The sequence below is a fragment of the Strongylocentrotus purpuratus genome, unplaced genomic scaffold (genome assembly GCF_000002235.5).
Source record: "Strongylocentrotus purpuratus isolate Spur 01 unplaced genomic scaffold, Spur_5.0 spur5_scaffold_12, whole genome shotgun sequence".
NCBI lineage: Eukaryota > Metazoa > Echinodermata > Echinoidea > Camarodonta > Strongylocentrotidae > Strongylocentrotus > Strongylocentrotus purpuratus.
The window spans coordinates 20,531,465-20,550,116 of NW_022145597.1; the positions used below are offsets into that span (position 1 = coordinate 20,531,465).

Sequence of the window (18,652 nt, forward strand, 5' to 3'; positions counted from 1 at the left end):
AAATATTACTTTTATTATCATTATCACCATTATCACTCATTCTTCCCAAGGACAGTTAATGACTGGAACAGTCTTTCTCCCTCAATTGTAGCCCAACCTTCCTTAAATACTTTGAAATTTGCGCTTAAAACTTTTGGAGGAATCCTACCAAGTACCAAGTACCAGTACTTGCATATTTAGCGGATAAGCTTGGGCTAGTTGGAATCGCACCAATTTCCCTCGGTCCCATAAAACAAAGCATAGCAATCGATTGGAACATTGATTGATTAATAAAATGATCAATTGATTGAACAAGGTGATCCATAAGTAACTGGTAATCAATTATGAATCTATGTTTGCACTGTACAGCCCCAAGATCAAAATGACTGACCCGTTTCACATACTCTAGCAATTGGCTAATGAGAACAGGCCTAGAGAGAATATAAATGCGGCAAGACCTTGCAGTTAGTTTCCTGGCTCAGGAAGACTCAATTTGAGTGACAGGAATAAAAACAGACATGCACCGGCTCACACACTACGTTGCTACGGCGACTCGCCACAACTCTTACGATTATAAGGCATTCTCATTACTGTGGATGTATATTTAAATGCATTGCGCACTTTGCGTTACAAACAAAAACAAAAACAAAACAGAAATTAAATTTAACATAGTAGTACAGTACATTTTTTCATTCAACTCTATGATGTTCATGTAGGGCTTCCTCCTTTTTGCCCTACAAAAGGGGTTATTGATTTACAAATTTGTGAAAAGTTTGATCATATACAGTACTTTAACAAATACATGTACCTGTAGGGCCTTTTCGTTACTACATAATTGCATGTCAATTCACCAGCTCTATGCACATTTTTGTCCATTTGTATTTCAAACCAAAAAACAAAACAGAGAATAATGACTGCTAAGTGCTATGCATTCCTTAAATCATGATAATTTGTTGAGGTTCGGTTAATATCTTAATGTTAGAATAATTTCTACATGAATATAAGAACAGAATTATTCATATGATAATCAACTTATTCATATTCACATCATTATCAAATGTTACATTGTATGTTTTCACTGATTTAAATGTTGATCATTTCACTTCAAGACTTTCAGAACATCTGAACGAAAATCAATGGATATTGATATTCTAGTTATTATGTATGATGGATGACTTTGATGTGAATCAATGAAATTACTACTTCCATTAAACTGACATTTGAAACAACTTTCACATCTTGAAATATATGATATTACATGTATTCCTCAACACAGATTAAGTGAGCCTGAAGACTACAAAATGTCTACCATTTAACTGAAGATATCGTTGTAAAAGAACAAAAAAAGAGCTACAAGTTTATGGTCTGCAGTTTGTCTGAGCATGGTCTGAGAACCAGAATATTCAACACAAGTGTTAACACCATCCTGCTTTTGAAAAGACAAAATATCATAATAGAATAACAAAATATTAAATGTAAAGACCTGTCATTGCCAGTGTGAAAATAAGTCATGGCATTGACCTAAAAGATTTTCCTAACAATTAATGCCTAACGTAGGCCTATAATATGTCCAAACAAACCTACAGCTGTACATTCAGTAGTCACACAACAAATTTCTGTGCTCTTGGTCAAGGTATTTTGTAGCAGGAAGTCACTGTACGTAAAGTTCACTTGTAACACAATGACACGCTGCAATCTATCAATGCGATTTCTACTCCAAAGCACTAGACACAAGGAATAAGAAATAAATGTCATACAGACTCACTTGCTTCCTTAAAGGTAATACAAAGTTTTGGCAAAGTTTGAAAATTGGGTGGATAGTGATTCTTTACAATTTTGATATATGTGGATGGCTGGATGCTCCTGTGGATGTTTAATAAGCTCTAGAACATTAAGCCCCTAAAACACTTCTGCTTTTGAGAAAAATTGAATATAAAAATTTACTGGTGCTCCCGGTAAATCTTGATAAATTTCAAATAGCGCCATGGCCGTACAATGGCCGTACAATGGTAGCTGCGACCATGAAAATCTCAGAATATGTAGTTGTGATATATAATTTCAAAACGGAAATAGCTGATCGGTCGATTTTAATCAAGGAACATTATTTATAGCTTAAATAATACTTGGCCTCGAGAGGGAGCTATACAACATGAAGAGTTTATTATTTACAATTTCATAATTTTAGACTCAATTTCAACGCGACAACGATCACTGAATATTGTAGGATCGCATATGCTTCCAATATGTTCATTTGAACCAAATTCATAACCCCATACCAAAACTTTGTATTACCTTTAAACAGCCAACATCTCTAGAACTTTGCAGGAATTATGAAAATGTCACATACATGTACATGTACATGTATGTCCTATCTGTAAAATTAAATGCTGGCAGTGTCCTTGTATTCAAATTATGCAAGGAAACCTGTTTACTTTCTAGACTTCACTGACTTTCAGACCATGGACCGACTTCTTTTTTAGGAAACCCTTTTTTTCAATCAGGAAACTCAGTTTTGAAATCTTGTCTAGAAGCTTTGGTATCCTCGTAGCCTCACACTTTTACAGAGGTTGAGGTTGCAGGTTCAAATCCCTCCCGGTTCCACAATTTGTCTTACCGTACTTGATTTCATTCTTATGCTGATCATCAGGCAGATCTTGAGAACTAGAAGTCCCAAAACAATAGTTCTCTCTCACAGATCTTTCCCACAAAGGTTCTTAACCCTAAAATTGACAAACTAGACTACTTGGGAACTTTCGTTGGGTCACTTTTTGTTCATTTTGCACCAGCTCAAAAGAATAATCTATTTCTATTATCACTTATCAGAATCCTACTTGAAAATCTTACTTCCTGATAGCATGTGTCATGACTTTAGAGAACAAAGTCCTTGGAATCATAATGGTTTTGTGACACAAGTGTGTGGGTGTAGGACTACATGTAAGGATAGAAATATAGTTCCTCAATTGAAATGTTAGGGAGACATTCCCCAGGTAAATTTGCAATTGAAAAAAAGGGGGAATTAAAGGTAAAGACCAGTATTGGAAACGCCCCAATTTCAAAAATAGAAATGGAAGCTCTCATTACCAATCATGTGAAAGAATATGTTTTGACTAATACATGATGATAAAAAATTTGCCGGGAAACCGCCTACTAATTCATATATTTGGTAAATTTGTTTCTCTCATGGACTGTGAGAGATATAAGGTAGTCCCATATACATCTTTCTGTGTATAGTGCTTGTAACTTTACGAAGAATGGGCCAAATTTCTTATCATTTTGATGATTCCAGAACCTTGCAGTTGCTAGATGATCAACCTTTTCTGATCGATTCCACAACGTTTCTTTCACAATGCAATCGCATGACCATAACTGGTCTTTACCTTTAAGAGCAGTCAGTGATTTACATAATTATGCAAAAAAATATAGTTCCAAAGCTCCAAAGCTCCAAAAGAGCTCTGAAAAGGGCAAAGAAGCTCTGGTTAAGAAACAATAAATTATATTAAACTCTAAATCTTTGTGAGGAATGTCATTCTTTGTGGAAGCAAATTGAAAAGGAAGTCTTTTATAGCAAAACAGTATTTTTCACACGGGTTGTTCCTCCATGATATTCCAAATGTAAAATGCACAATGGAGGCTATCACCACAGTAAATTGGATGATGGCCTGCTCTAAACTGGAGATGATGAAAAACAAAAATAATTTTCATACAATGTAATTTCAAGCAGTAAATTTGATTTCAAATCTGTATGATTATTGTAATCATAAAGCACACGTCTATCAGGGAAATGAAGCAGTAGAAATATCAGTTTTATCACCTTGCAATTTACTGGAGAAAACCATTAATATCACATGATATTCTATCATGATATTCAAATTGGCAGTTCTGTTATGTGGATGAAATGACAATTTAAAAGTCCCATTTTAAAATACTTTCAATTGAAGAAAAAATATCTTAATGAACTTACAACTATGATAAGAAGCTGTCTACGCCCTGACATTACGTTGATTTGAATGAACACAAACAAATCAGAGATATTGGTCAGTGAGAAATAAAGAACTAGGCAACTAACAGTTCAGAGTTTTTGGAGTTTTGAAAATCCCAGCTCAAATATAATATCAATGATTAGATCTGCCAGCTTTCCACAAAATGTTTTGTACAGCAATTTTCAGGGGAAAGAACAATTAAAAGAAAAAAAAATTCAATGAAAGGCTCACTTGCGTATTCAGAGAGGGGTTTCTCCTTCAGGGCTTGACATACATGTAAACAGGTACCTGGGAGACACTCAAGGGCACTCAAAAACTATGTCTGGATTTCTGATTTTCTGGACCTCCAGAATTTCACAATTTTACATGGGGCTTTATGCATACAGACATTGAAAATCTAAATCTGGTTCCCCTCCCCAAAAATGTTATTATGGAGCCCTGCCCACAACATACATGTACATGTATATAAACAAAATTGATGTCTAAAGGTTTCTGAACTCCTTTCTCAATGTTCTGCCCCCTCCTGGAAAACCGAGACCTTAGAAGACGGAAGACGGGGAAAGCAGGAAGGAAAAATTCATTATGGCTACAGCTCCCTACCCCAGGAAAGGTAACTTCCCTTTTATCCTAGCCTTCAGATAAGTTATAGGGAATATCAGGCCTATACAAATAGTGCATACTGGACTGTGTACACATAGGGGAATCTTGTCTACAGAAAAGGATTGATTTGCATAAAAACAGTTCAATGTCATATTTCATTTTCAATTTTCCCTTGGTTCTATATGTACAATGTATACAAAACCAAACATGCACGCTCTCTCTAGAGCTCTCTCTCCTACTCACTGTACACAATTCCCTGTTCAATGTATGTGTATGTGACATATAAAGCGATTCAACTGAAATCTTACTCCCTAGGGGTGTTCGCTTCCTGAAAATATGAAAATGAAAGACATATTTCCTGGTTCAAGTAGCATTATTCCCTGCCATATATAATGTACATGCAGAATATTGTAGTAGTGTATTATACCAGCACTGATTGGTACATGTTATGTACAGAGTGTAGTGTATACAAACACAGCTTATAGAAACAATAATACCTGAAGAGGTGTTGTGAACTTTCAACTTAGTGTCTTAATGTTTAGAACTTTGAGCTACATTTCACATTGTCTGCTCCAGATCAGATTGGCATACTCCTTATCATAGACGTGAACATGCAACTTACATAAACTGTCAAACAGGATTACCAAAATAACTCTAGCATTCTAATTAATCTAATTACAATCAATCAGTTCTTGAATCAATAATTATCGCCATGCAATGTGCATCACTATGTGGTCTTTCAGGTGGTTTATTTGAGTCAACAATGCTAGACATCACAATACTTCCTCCTAGGTAAGTTGATGAATCAAGTTCTTATGAACACACTATTAGGATTAAGAGCTAATCCATTATCCTGTAAGCTGTTTTCATCCAGGCCTTTCAGGATATACTTATTAAAACAATTATGTGTCCTCTGATTTACCTAATAGAATAGGATTATAGGAGAGCATACATGGGGTTGGTAAACTTGTCAGGATTTACAGAGTGTGTAGTTTTAAAAGAAAAGGTGACAGTGCTCAAAGCAGAGTTAGAAGCACACATGTACATAATGGAATAGGAAAGGTCCAGCGAGAACTTAAATTTGAGTTCTTATGAACACAATGATTTGATTAACAGCTAGTTCAAAATAATTCTAGCTGTCTACCACTGAGTAGATCAGGATGTAGTTCACAAGACAATTACTCATATTAATCTAACAGGATTATCCAACACTGATCAAAGGCTTCCATGTACTGTGCACGGAATAGGAAAAGTACAAGCACTAGTTGAGAGGGTCTAAACTATTCTGTGTAAAATTAATTCTTTGTATGAGCACTGAACTCCTTTCTTAATAATAATAGTGGGTTCTTGTATAGCGCTCATGTCTGTCAGTCTTGACACTCCTGGCGCTTCATATCTCTAGGACATTACAAAGTCATATTTTTCATAGCAATCCTAATGTATTTACTGCATTTTTTAGAGCTCTTATTGTCTTCCAGCTGTTTTTATCTTTGCCCTTTTTTTTGGGGGGGGGGCACTTTAAAGATCTGAATCATTATCCACTACTGTTTATTAAACTGGCACTCTTCCTATGAAGGGTACTTGCAGACACAGACACAGGTAAAAATGTCATTTAATGAATGCATACAAAGCTTCACATAAGGAATTTCTCCCATACTAACCTCAATGAGTGAACAAATAAGGTAGCTACTCCACATTAATATCCTCAACCTCTCAAATAAAACAAACATTTTCAGAGGGGGCAAAACAGAGAGGCAAAACAGAGGGTCTAAACAACGGATAATTACAGAGGGATATTAACAACTACACATGTCCATAACCATATTGCATCTTCACAAAATGTCACATTTTGATGTACTATGTAGACTGAAAATACTTGTCAAATTTGAATGACCTATATATGCACTGTAGGCAAACAAACCTGTAATAGATTGTAAGCATTAATCATGTTCTTAAACTGAAAATTGAATTTCCATATCTTCTTAATGTGATCAATTTTCTTTTTTAGTATCACATTAAACTTTCTGGTCTATTCTCAGTTTCAGGTTTCCCTAGAATATACTTTAGTGTGTGATAGATCTGTGAAGCCACACCGGGAGTGACAATTGGGAGTGACATATTCTACCCCAACAAAAAGACATTGGGAGACAGAAAAAAAGGCCAAAATAAATGTCAAGATGATGACAACAGCAACAACAATAGTTGAAGTAGTGCTGTAGTACTAGTATTACTGATGGTGATGATGATGATGATGATGATGATTAATTGATGATGATGATGATGATGATGATGATGATGATGATGATGATGATGCTGCTGCTGCTGCTGCTGATGACGACGGCGACGATGACGGCGACGACGATGATTATGATGATGATAATAATAAAAATAGAGATAATAATACTGTCTAGTAATAATGAATAATACAAATAATAGACCTAGATGATAGATCTAGAGGTCTATATACAAAAACTGTATCTAATATTCATAATGATGATTAAACTAGACCCCTAGCCTAGTTTAAAAATGGCAAATGGATGTACATGTGTATATATGAAATGTAACAGAAATACTGTCTCAACTTGGCCTCGTTGATGACAAGCCATTTTTTTTTTTTTTTTGGCGAGGCAAGAGTCTCAGAGAGTACCTAGATCGACAAACAATACTGGAGGAGCAAGGAGCTCGGAGCCAGAAGAAAGACGAGACGGGGCCGCGCATCTACCCCGGAGGTCCGGGTACGATGAAGGCCCAAACGCGCTCGCACAGCTGGATGAGCTTAATCTACACAATATCGAACATTGACGATTTACAGATAAAAGAATACATAAATAGCACTTACAAGACTGATAGCACATATGCCCCTTTGATGTTCTCGCTGTCTCGAACGACAAAAGCGCCATCTTTTCCCGATTGGTGCAACAATTCTTCCGTTTCAAGTCGTGAAATACGGCCATGGTACCACGGATATTGTGTGGCCATTATTGTTCATGCTATGTACAATTCCTATGGTGATTTCACACTCAAGCCAAGTACCGTAGTTGTCCAAAACTGAAAACCATAACACAACACACGTGTAATGTATTATCGCCGTTAATCTCCAAATGGTGACAAATTTCTGAATGGCAGCTCCAATTCTTAGATGTTAGTCCCTGTCCTAAGTACAAGCTTTAATTTATTCCTGCACTTTATAATGCAATATCATCCATAATCCTATGAACATTTCCAGACTATTCATGAGCCTCTTTTCGCTGGGTTTGATTCCTGTACAAAATGCATAAGGGTGATTTTTACAATCGGAACTTCCGGGTTCGCGAGATCTATATTATCTTGTGTTCGTCAAACTATAAGAAAAAAAAAAGCATGTCATCAAAATCTGTTCATTCCCATCAACCCCCCCCCCCCCCTTATTCCGCAGGCCATTTGATAAATGTGTATAATACTTTTATGTGAATTTTAGCAGAATTTTGGCGGAAAATAATTTAAATATTCAGCGATCTTGAAGGCTCTAGGCCTCGTTTGACAAATTGTTTTGATTCATTGAGGAAATGAGGGAGACATTTTGTATGAAATTAAGAAGATATAGTTTTATGGGTGATGAGTTGGTAGCCATTCATTGATGCACTTAATATTCTTCTATGCATATCCATCATTAACAGATTAGAAATAGAAACCTAGGCCTACATTTGAATGATTTTATAATTTCCAGCGGATACACAAACAGACGTTATAACGGCAAATGCATTGTCTTAAATGGATAACCTTTGCCCACAATATTTGTTTCCTTCCGCGAGAGATAAACAGTTTTATGAGGAAATAACACTTTCCATTAATAGCTTTTAAAAACTATCGTGGAATAGGCTGCCATGGAAAATTTCGAAACAAAGAAATATGTAATATTATTCTTTTAAAATTATGTATGGCCAATATGCCCCTCTTAAAAATATGAAACAAAATGTGTGCAATTTTTCGCAAGGATATAGGAATCTCTTCTATTCAGGAACTAAAGCGCAATATATGATTTATGGTACGTCGCCTTAAATTTCTCTCCTCTTAATTCCCTTCCTCTTCCATTTTTCCCCATCATTTCTCTCTCTCTCTCTCTCTCTCTCTCTCTCCCCCTCTCTCTCTCTCTCTCTCTCTATCTCTCTCTCTCTCTCTCTCTCTCTCAGAAGCGGCGCTCCGAGGGGGGGGGGGGGGCACGTGTCCCTCCCATCCTTTTCAAGTACCCCAAAAGTACCCCTTCAGTTTACTTCAAATATGTGCCCTTATTCAAATCTGAGTGCCCCTTTTACTTTGACAAGTGCCTTTTTTCTTTCTATTTAGTGACCTCTTCCTTTCTGATTACTGCATTGTTTCACGTGAGAGAAGTGTTAATCCTTTTCTTCCCTGATAAGAATTAGTGTCCATTTTACTTTGATACGTGCCCCTTTTCCTTTTGTAATAAATGATTCTTCCTCTTTCCTATCGATGCACCTTTTCACCTCTGATAAGACAGTGTCCCTATCCAAATCTGATAGGTTCCCCTTTTACTTTGACAATTGCCCCTTTCCTTTGTAATATGTATCTTTCCCATTCGTTTAGGTAACCCTTTCATCTTTCCAATAAGTGTCCCCTGTTCCGTTTTTAATAAGTGCCCCTTCCCCGTTCTTAGGTATGAGAAATGCCACTTTTTCTTTTGTAATATGTGCCCCTTCCCCTATTTTTATTTCATTTTTTTTTATCACCTCTAATAAAATTCTATTTAAGTACCCCTTTTCACCTCTGATAAGTGCCCTTTCCCCTTCTGATAAAATAATGATGGCCCCGATATAGCTAAGCTGGAGAATAATGTTACCCGATTGCATTTGCGTACAGATCGTAAACTTTAAGTATAATTATGTATGAAGTTAAACAAATACATAATCCAATTGGTGTGAAAAGTGGAATCATTTTGATTTCCATTAACCGACATTACTTTGAAAATGTCTTGAAGTTGTTTTCCTCCCTTGAAGTGACACTACAGAACTAGTCCACTACTTTCCTGTTCGTATATTAAAAGTGCCTGTCCTCCTATAGACAAGGAGAAAGGACCTCTATTCTCATAATGGACAATAGGCCTACATCCCCAAAATGTCACCCGTTGTTGCTACGTCAGGAAGGGCTTTAACCCCTTTTGTCCTCCTGCAGAGTAACGAAAATGTTCCCTATTGAAATAGAGTGCTGTATCAGCTTTGCTTTTTGTAACTGAATTTAAATTGTGTTTTTTTAAAGTCCCTGGTGCTATGTTGGGGAACACAGTGCATTCTGATTCATTACATAACTAACAGCAAGACAACACTTTTCACGGATCTATCTCCCGATTGCGTTTATTTTTATAGTGCTAACTTCTACTTTTTGTTTGATATTCTGCATATTACCCCTATATTTATGCCTTTTTCACAATTTTATTTTTAATTTAATGCATTGAAACCCCGGATTGAAAGTGTCGCATATAATTATTTTCTTCTCTCATAGTCACTTTGGAGCTTGGCCTATCTGTGTGTATTAAACATGCATTTTAATAAAAGAAGAAGATAATGCAGGCCTCTACGAGGAAGGAAGGTCGTTTACTTTTCAATTCATTAATTGATTTGGTATTCGAATATCCCTGATGCAAGCTTATGATAACAGAAATGAATAGCAAAGCTTTTCTATTAATTTCTGTCTCTTCTCTTCCGCTTTCCTTTTCTCCTATAGGGGGCAATCAGAGAGAGAGAGAGAGAGAAAGCGAGAGACGGAAGGATAACAAGTAAAAAGGATTCAATACACCCCATAACGCAAATAAAGTCAGGAATGGTGAGAAACTTGATCCACACATTAAAGTTAATTCAAATAGTTAGGTGGGAAAAGCCCGATGAAAAAAATAATTAAAAACAAAAACGGTCAGCTATGTCATATTTATTGCTGTTATTAATGTAACGAAAGGGATCTAAAGCAATGGATTCCTCAAAAAAGAAAGATAAAAGGGGGCCTAGGTGGAGGAGGAGGGGTAATGTTGCAAAAAGTTTACCCTTTGTAAGTGCCCCTTTTCCCCCGAAAGTGTCCTTTTTTGGTGGACCCAAAATTTGAAAAACGTTCCGCCGCCAGTGCTCTCTCTCTCTCTCTCTCTCTCTCTCTCTCTCTCTCTCTCTCACTCTCTCTCTCTCTCTCTCTCTCTCTCTCTCTCTCTCTCTCTCTCTCTCTCTCTCTCTCTCTCTCTTCAATTCCCAGGGTTGCATGTTCATATGGCATGACTATTCGATCATTGAGAGATAGGGCAGTGTCTACATGGGTATCATTTCCACCCTAGCTCCCTCCCCCGGTGAAGGCTTTTGGATCCAGGCAGACCATTCGGGCCGCTCACTCAATGAAATGGGACGGGCCAACGGGGACAGGCCTATCATCATTTTATCTTACCATACGGTATAAATTATCCTATACAGACTCTTTATTATCCTCATTATGTAAAATGAATGTAAATTCTTGTTGTATTCATTTGATTAGAAAAGGAAATAAATACCAGGTCCTTCTGAATCTGTATTATACCTATCGTTTCTCAAATACCAGCTCTGTCATGAGGCTTACCACTTAACCAGGAATGGGACAAATAACCAACCGCATAGAGTATTTGTTTTGCAAGATATGTATCCCCCAAATATACGCATCTTTTTTTTTTTTTTTTTTTTTTTACATATTCCGAATAAAACCCACTCGTGTGCAAAGCTAGGGAAACAAGTAGCGCGCAATTTTACAATGCGCTTCTGACTGGAGATCAAAGAGGGAAATACGAGCGGAGAATTCGGGAAATACCCGCCACACGACACTCGCGCCTGGCTCATGTACGTACGAAGTGCGTTAGGTTGTGACCCGTATTACCTGTGTTTCAGAGTTAAACCATGGACCTATCATTTCTAGTATAAAACAGACGATTTCTCTCCCTCTCTCTCTCTTTATCTCTGTTATCTTTTTGTTATCAAGATAATCTGAGTAACGTACATTTTAAAATTTATTAACAACCTTTGAAATTTCAGTTAAGTTATCTTTACACCACCTCTTTATGTTTCTTTATTTTCCTTTCTCTCCCCATCCCATTTCCTCTTATACTTTTTCCTCATTCTAGCTATCCCAAGTTCTACCCTAACTCTCAATCTATCTCTATATATCTCTTTCTTTGTCCCTTTTTATCTCTCTCTCTCTCTTGTCTCTCTCTCCCCTTTCTCTCTGTTTGTCTCTCTCTCTCTCATAATGCTTTCGACCTTGGACAATGCAATTAAACATTTTGATTATCATAACCAGTCATCATATATCTTTTTTTTTACACCCCCCCCCCCCTCCCTCTCCAAATATTTTTGCAAATTGCATAACTCTAATCATCTGATTTATTATTTTTTGGAATGATACTTTTGCAATTATGGATCACGTGTGGAAATCACAATGCATTCAAATTTCACAGCAAATATCTTTGTAAGTCTGGCTGTATCAAAAAGATAATCATGATCCTATAGTACTTGAAATAAAATGAAGACATAAATAACAGAGTAAACCTTTTGATACACAACCTTTTATTTATTTGAGAATATATGAATTTCATTCCAGAAAAATTAGTACAATATACAAATTCTATCTCTTTTAAAATACTAGTTGGTTTGAGAGCAAGACAGGAATTTCTCTCATACCACATTGAAGTTAATATCTTCTCGTTCTCACATGGCAAAGCAATGATATCATCACTCAGTAAATAGCGAAAGTAGGATAAATATAGCTTTGTCGTACTCTCTGTTTCATCTAGATATAAGAGCAGGACACTTAAAGGCATCGTTTAATAATGTTAAATCTGAGATACATGGCCCTACGTGTTATCAGTGTCTGTGATATGGTGTAATATTGAAGCCCTAAAATAACCGCGCTTCAAAACAAGTGCCTCAAAAAAGTGAAAAATCTTTGAGTGACCGGTTTTACCACACTCATTTTCCCCAATATAGTGTTATGAAAACCGTTAGCCAAACGCAAAATTTTGTTTCGATTTCCAAACATAAATATCTTCATAATTAAACAGGCGGACGGCTTGTAAAAGTCATGGGGTTCCTGACTGACCTAAAGGTTTATAATTATCATTGCAGCATGAGCTAAATCCAGGAGTTTGTTTCAGAATCTGAGACAAAGTTACCAGATCACTTTAAATGAATCAATCCTTACACTATTGCGATTGGGTACAGATTCTGTACATAAATCACATTACTGGTAAATACAGTGTTTGATTTGGAATAAGAATACTCCATGAGAAACATGAAAAATGTGGGTATTATACAGTAATCTCTAATGAAAACTACACTTTGGGTGCATCTGTGTAAGAATTACTATTCTCCTTCCACCAGTAATGCTAACAATAACTGTAACTAAACCTATAGGTCATATCTTCGTGAAGTTTATCAATATATTAAAGGTATTAGTTATGTCAACGATCTGAGAAAATCAGCGCTGATGGTTCATTAGCATAAAACGATGAGATGGGACACACAACACTGATGTCCAATACTCCAGGAACAATCGATAGTTAAAACTATTATCAGTAAAACGGGAAAAGTCCTAAGACTTGTTGATGATTCTCTGACTGTTAGGGTTTGTTAAATAAGTAAATAATTAACCTGTTTCATAATTCAAACACTTTTATATTCCTACTAATGTATTACGGTCAATTCCACCTTTTCAAATATTACAAGACTGGTATGCACTATGAACATCACTGACAAAGAAGCGGACAAAATATACAGTTCCTCAGGTAGACAAAGGAACATCCCTTCACTGCTATTATGTAAAAATGTGTAGAACAGGTGTCACATGCATATTCAACTTTTCACATAAAAGCAGTGAAGGGATGTCCCTTTGTCTACCTGAGGAACTGTATATTTTGTCCGCTTTCTTTGTCAGTCATATTCATAGTGATGATAAATTACAATAATTGACTGATGGATTCATACTACTATACTTTTTACAAACTATTAATATCACAAGTATTATTCATATTGACTTTTATGATTTATAAAGTGAAAACGCTGTTGGCTATCATGGAGTATTGTTTAAAGTAATATAATATTCCACATATACTGATGGCAACCATTTCTTGTATGAATGTTAAACCTGATAATCAGTCAGACTATAGATAAGTAATTAGAGATTCTAATTACGATAAAGCAATAAACTTTATGTTTCCAACCCCAAACACCATTTCTGCTATGTTTACTGATATACAAATAACGTTTATTATTATTATTATCGCGAGTGGCAACTCATTTTTGTCACAAGTTTTGTAGCGAACATCACATATGATCAGCGTAAATCTTGGGTCAAGAAGTTTAGAAACCTTTCATTGCTAATCCAGTTGCCATTTCATCCAAGAATTGGATTACAATATATAATCACTAAAGGATGGAGAAGTTTTGATAACCCATTGGATATAAAATTTGCTTTAGGTACATTTTGTCCATAGACCCAAACCTGAATTAGATAGCTTAGCACGAGGAAGTGGATCTTAAAGACACATCTAGAACACAAAATGAATAAATGTTTAAAATCATAATTATATGGCATACAGGTCGAACCATATCATGAGAATATGGGGCTGATAAAAACCGTGATTAGCATTAATCTGGTCGAAACTATTATTCATGTAATTCAAATTAGAATTTTAATTCACCAATATTTATGACACCTTAAGATTTATATATGTAAGTTCTCATTATTTTTTTACAAATCAATATCATATGGTGTCCCTCAGGGCTCTATTTTGGGAACTTTGTTATTTCTTATTTACATTTATGATACTGTGGCTAAGCATGCTTGCATCTTTATATGCCACTCTATCTTAGCCTCAGAAGCCCATAGATCAAGACGGTAAATGGGTATATTTGAGAAGTACACCATAAGTCAGCTGGATGGGAAACCAATGTGAAGTTACTTCATGAGAAAGAGGCCATGGAACAGTTTGGATAGGTCCACTTCGGAGTAGGCGTTCGCTGCCAGACGTACATCAATGATCTGCTTTAACGTCTGGTATGCTGCCCTCACAGACGCCGGTTCTTGGCTACGTGATTTAGCTGAAATTTGACAGGAACACAATTAACAGGGTGTAGAGAATGAGCAAGGCCACACATCTCTGAGGCCTAAAAGATATCTTTCATAAATACATAATTTTAAAGAAATAAAATAAAATATTTTGCACTGATTAAAGGGTTACTGATACTGTTTTCACACTGGCAATATTTTGCTTAACCCCCTACTATAGGTGGGGTTAAGGGGGGGTCTTAACCCCACCTATAGTACGGGGTTAAGCCTATTCCACTTTCTGTTCAGACTGGTTTTTACCAAAGTGGGCTAAAGTTGGCTAACCCCACCTATAGTACGGGGTTAACTAACCCTGCAAAATAGCAGGGCTAACTCCGCAATTGTGGTGCTAACTCCTGCTAACCCCGCAATTGCGGTGCTAAGCAAATGAATGAGAACAGAAACGAAAAATAGTCCGGTACTACGCAATGGAGCGTATCGCAGCTGGCCAGATGCGAAGTATGTCCAATAATAACATTCACGATATCCGGGGTTAACGAAATGCAGTGAGAACAGCGGGAATTTTCTTATTCCGGAATAGGCGCTAGTACGGGACTACAAACAGCGTGTGTGAAAAGCCAAAAAAAATAGTCCGGGGTTAAGGATAGTACGGGGCTAAGCAAAGTACGGGGTTAAGCAAAACCAGTGTGAAAAGAGTATGATTGTCAAGTAGCATAAATGATATTAATATTTTATCCGTCTACTTTTTAGCATTAGCAAATTAGAGAAAAGCTGAACACTATTTTTTCTAAATGTCATGTCTATTGTATTTAAAATTAAAAATTAAGAATTTAAAAGCTAAGCATGACATTTTGTTGTTTCTATTTCCCCCCCTTTATTTTATAATTAGATTGCCTCCTCTCTTTCTCTCTATCTCCCTCTCTTGATCAATAACCATATGGTATCTCAAGACCCATGTATATTACTGCATCAAAATGCGATAAAAATAGAATTTAAAAAAAAGTTACCTTTGTCATTGTTTTCGGTGAGTGCCTTCTCATAGTCGAAGATAGTTTGGAAGAAACACAGCTGTGTATACAGCTCCTTGTCAGAGTACTGTAAAATAAATAAATCATAACATCAGTATAATATTTGAATGTGGCAAATGGTTGGTCATTGAGGGTTAACTGACGGTTGCGTCCCAGGACCCAGAAAATAGTAAACAATGGTCTGTTCCCTAATCTACAATGGATTGATTCTGCACAAATCTTAGACAAATATAACAGGGATATTTGTTTACTTCTTTGAAACAACACCAATAATAGTTGGATTTATCCTGAGTTGTTGTGTCCAGAAGCGAAGTCTCTGGACTGGGAACCATGAAGTACTAGGTATCTTGCAGATATTAATTCCTTGAAATGCTAGAGCGTCATAATGGTAGCCATGCTAAAGTCGGAGTAATAATTGTGGAAAACCGGGAGTGATAGACATGAGCGCTATACAAGAACCCATTATTACTATTAACCCAGCCTAGGCCAAGCACTGCCATGATAAGGTGCTCAAAAAATTCATAAAATCATTTACTTAACTAGGGTAGAGAGTAGATCAATGTCTTGCCAAAGGAAATTATCAATTTGAATCCCTACCTCATGGTCCATAGCTTGGCAACTCATCCACTAGACCACAACTTTACAGACACATCACTATTTTTCTTGGAGCCCTAACCACAATCATTCAAATATCTTTAAAGATAAAGACCAGTATTGGAAACGCCCCAATTTCAAAAAATGAAATGGAAGCTCCATTACCAATCATGTGAAAGAATATGTTTTGACTAATACATGATAAAAATTTTGACGGGAAACCGCCTACTAATTGATATATTTGAGAAATTAGTTTATCTATTGGTATGTGAGAGATAAATGCACGTGTGCGTATAGTCCCATATATATCTTTCTGTGTACAGTGCTTGTAACTTTACCAAGACTGGGTCAAATTTCTTATCATTTTGATGATTCCAGAACCTTGCAGTACACACGAATACTTATATGCTAGATGATCAACCTTTTCTGATAGATTCCACAACGTTTCTTTCACAATGCAATCACATGACCATAACTTGTCTTTATCTTTAATGCAAAGCAAACATAATTTTTTTGTATAAGTCGATAAGCCTACCTCTGGTCTTAAAACAGCTCTCTGACAAACTGGGCAGACAAACCCCTGTCGATGTGGGTTCAGAGGCAACCTGCGGGTCCGATGTGCACATGAGGTATCCTCACATATCAACCAACCCTGTAATATAAATGATAGATGAAAATGAGCTAAAAACAAATTCTTGCCCTTAAACTCTCTTCTACACACACTTTAAATATTTCATGGACAATCAAAACCCTTCTGTGGCATGACAAGGATTCATATCCTGTCCAAGAAATTCATTGTTGAACAATAAGTTTGAACTTTGAAGGTACACATCTTATATATACATAATTTTATAACCCTACATGGTACATTAAGTGGACATCATAAAAATCCTAACGCTAACCCTAAACCTAACCCTTATGTCTACTTAATCATGACTCATTTTTTTCACTCCAAATGTCCCTCCAATGACGTCTTTAGTAATATTACATAAAGAGAAATATATACAAAAATTGGGTCTTCTATGAGAAATAAAACGTACAAAATGTTAAGAGGACACCAAATTGTCCTCCTAATGACAATGTCTACTTAATGACTCATTTTTTTACTCCAAATGTCCCTCTAATGACGCCTTTAATAAAATATATCTTCTTCCCGAAACAGAAGCCTGAGGTTTAATATCAAAGCCAAATTCATCAATAAAACAAAGGGTTTTAAGTCATGATTTCAGTCTTACAAGTTTATTTTTAACTTGATAGCATAAACAGGATTCAATACTTGATTGGAGGGTTCAAACTACACATACTTCATGGAACTTGAGCTAACCCTAAAATTGGCATATGTAATCACTTACAGCATAGTATTTCTGAACGTAGCTGCGGGTGAGAAGGCGGAGCTTGTTGCCAAGCATGGTCACATGATCAGCTGGCACTGTGCCGCAGCGACTGTCACAGTAACTCAGGCGGGCTTCTGCCAACGATCCCTGTCAGAAAAAAGAAATAAGTTATAAAATGCTATGAAACATGATGGTATGACTATCACAATGACCATAAATAATCTTTTCTTTAACATATTTTAATATCTATTGTACCAAACTGCTTAGTATCATCATTAATAAATTGCGAAAAACTGATTTTTCTGGTATATTGCTGCTAGCATTAACATAAAATGGTTCATAGGTGAATACTGTTTGCTCTATATACATCTTTCTTTTATTTTGATATAAATTACCAATATTTTTTGTCTGAATATGGCATCAATAACTTTGTCTTTAAAATGTTGCCATGTTTATGCATAATACAGTAATAGAAAGTTTAATATGAATATGACAAATTGAAAAACTTTTGGAAACTTTTTTTGTGTGTGTGAAGAACAAAAAAAGTTCCATTCATAATGGCTACATGTCATTGAGTTAAATGAATTAGCCGCATATTTCACCGCATTAAATAGTTTTACTATCCGACTTAAACCCCTAGGTATATGTATACTGACAAATAATGACTTATTGCAATTATTACCGTGCCAGTGAACACGCTATCAACGATGTTCTCTCTCTTGCAAGCGCTGTTCGGGCAGATGAACTTGAATCGGTCTGCATCTTTGAACCTCTCTTCGTCATCCTCTTGGGCTCCTAGAAGCGCGTCATTCTCGTCCTCGTAATGACGGACGGACTGACGATAACCTGACGCATCAAGGCCTGTGAACAATGCATCAAATTATGTCACGATTATATGTCTCAAATAAGCATACCATATTGCCAATGCCCATATCGGGGCACATTCATGATTACACCTTAAAAGCTCAGTTATTCCCTGAACAAATAAGTACCTAAAGGGAAACCTGCTTTAGTGGCGACCTGTATAGAAAGACCATCTGTCGATTACCATTTACCTTAAAAAGAGCTACTCATTTGA

At 36.2% G+C, this 18,652-nt stretch overlaps 2 protein-coding genes across 3 annotated transcripts in view; both read right to left on the bottom strand.

Moving 5' to 3' along the window:
- The window catches only part of LOC584901 (phosphatidylinositol 3,4,5-trisphosphate 5-phosphatase 2B), a 69,900-nt gene extending 62,076 nt beyond the window's left edge, over window positions 1-7,824 (bottom strand). For both annotated transcript variants that reach the window (XM_030982068.1, XM_030982069.1), the window contains exon 1: window positions 7,399-7,824. In XM_030982068.1, the coding sequence (XP_030837928.1) occupies window positions 7,399-7,538 (140 nt within the window). In that variant the 5' untranslated portion in view covers window positions 7,539-7,824. The remainder of the gene's footprint in view (window positions 1-7,398) is intronic.
- Window positions 7,825-13,592: 5,768 nt separating this feature from the next.
- The window catches only part of LOC756629 (DNA polymerase alpha catalytic subunit), a 34,805-nt gene continuing 29,745 nt past the window's right edge, over window positions 13,593-18,652 (bottom strand). The window contains exons 34-38 of the mRNA XM_030981418.1: window positions 18,257-18,435; window positions 17,593-17,721; window positions 16,776-16,892; window positions 15,626-15,713; window positions 13,593-14,650 (exon numbers count right to left, since the gene is read on the bottom strand). Coding sequence (XP_030837278.1) covers window positions 14,508-14,650; window positions 15,626-15,713; window positions 16,776-16,892; window positions 17,593-17,721; window positions 18,257-18,435 — 656 coding nt within the window. The 3' untranslated portion in view covers window positions 13,593-14,507. The remainder of the gene's footprint in view (window positions 14,651-15,625; window positions 15,714-16,775; window positions 16,893-17,592; window positions 17,722-18,256; window positions 18,436-18,652) is intronic.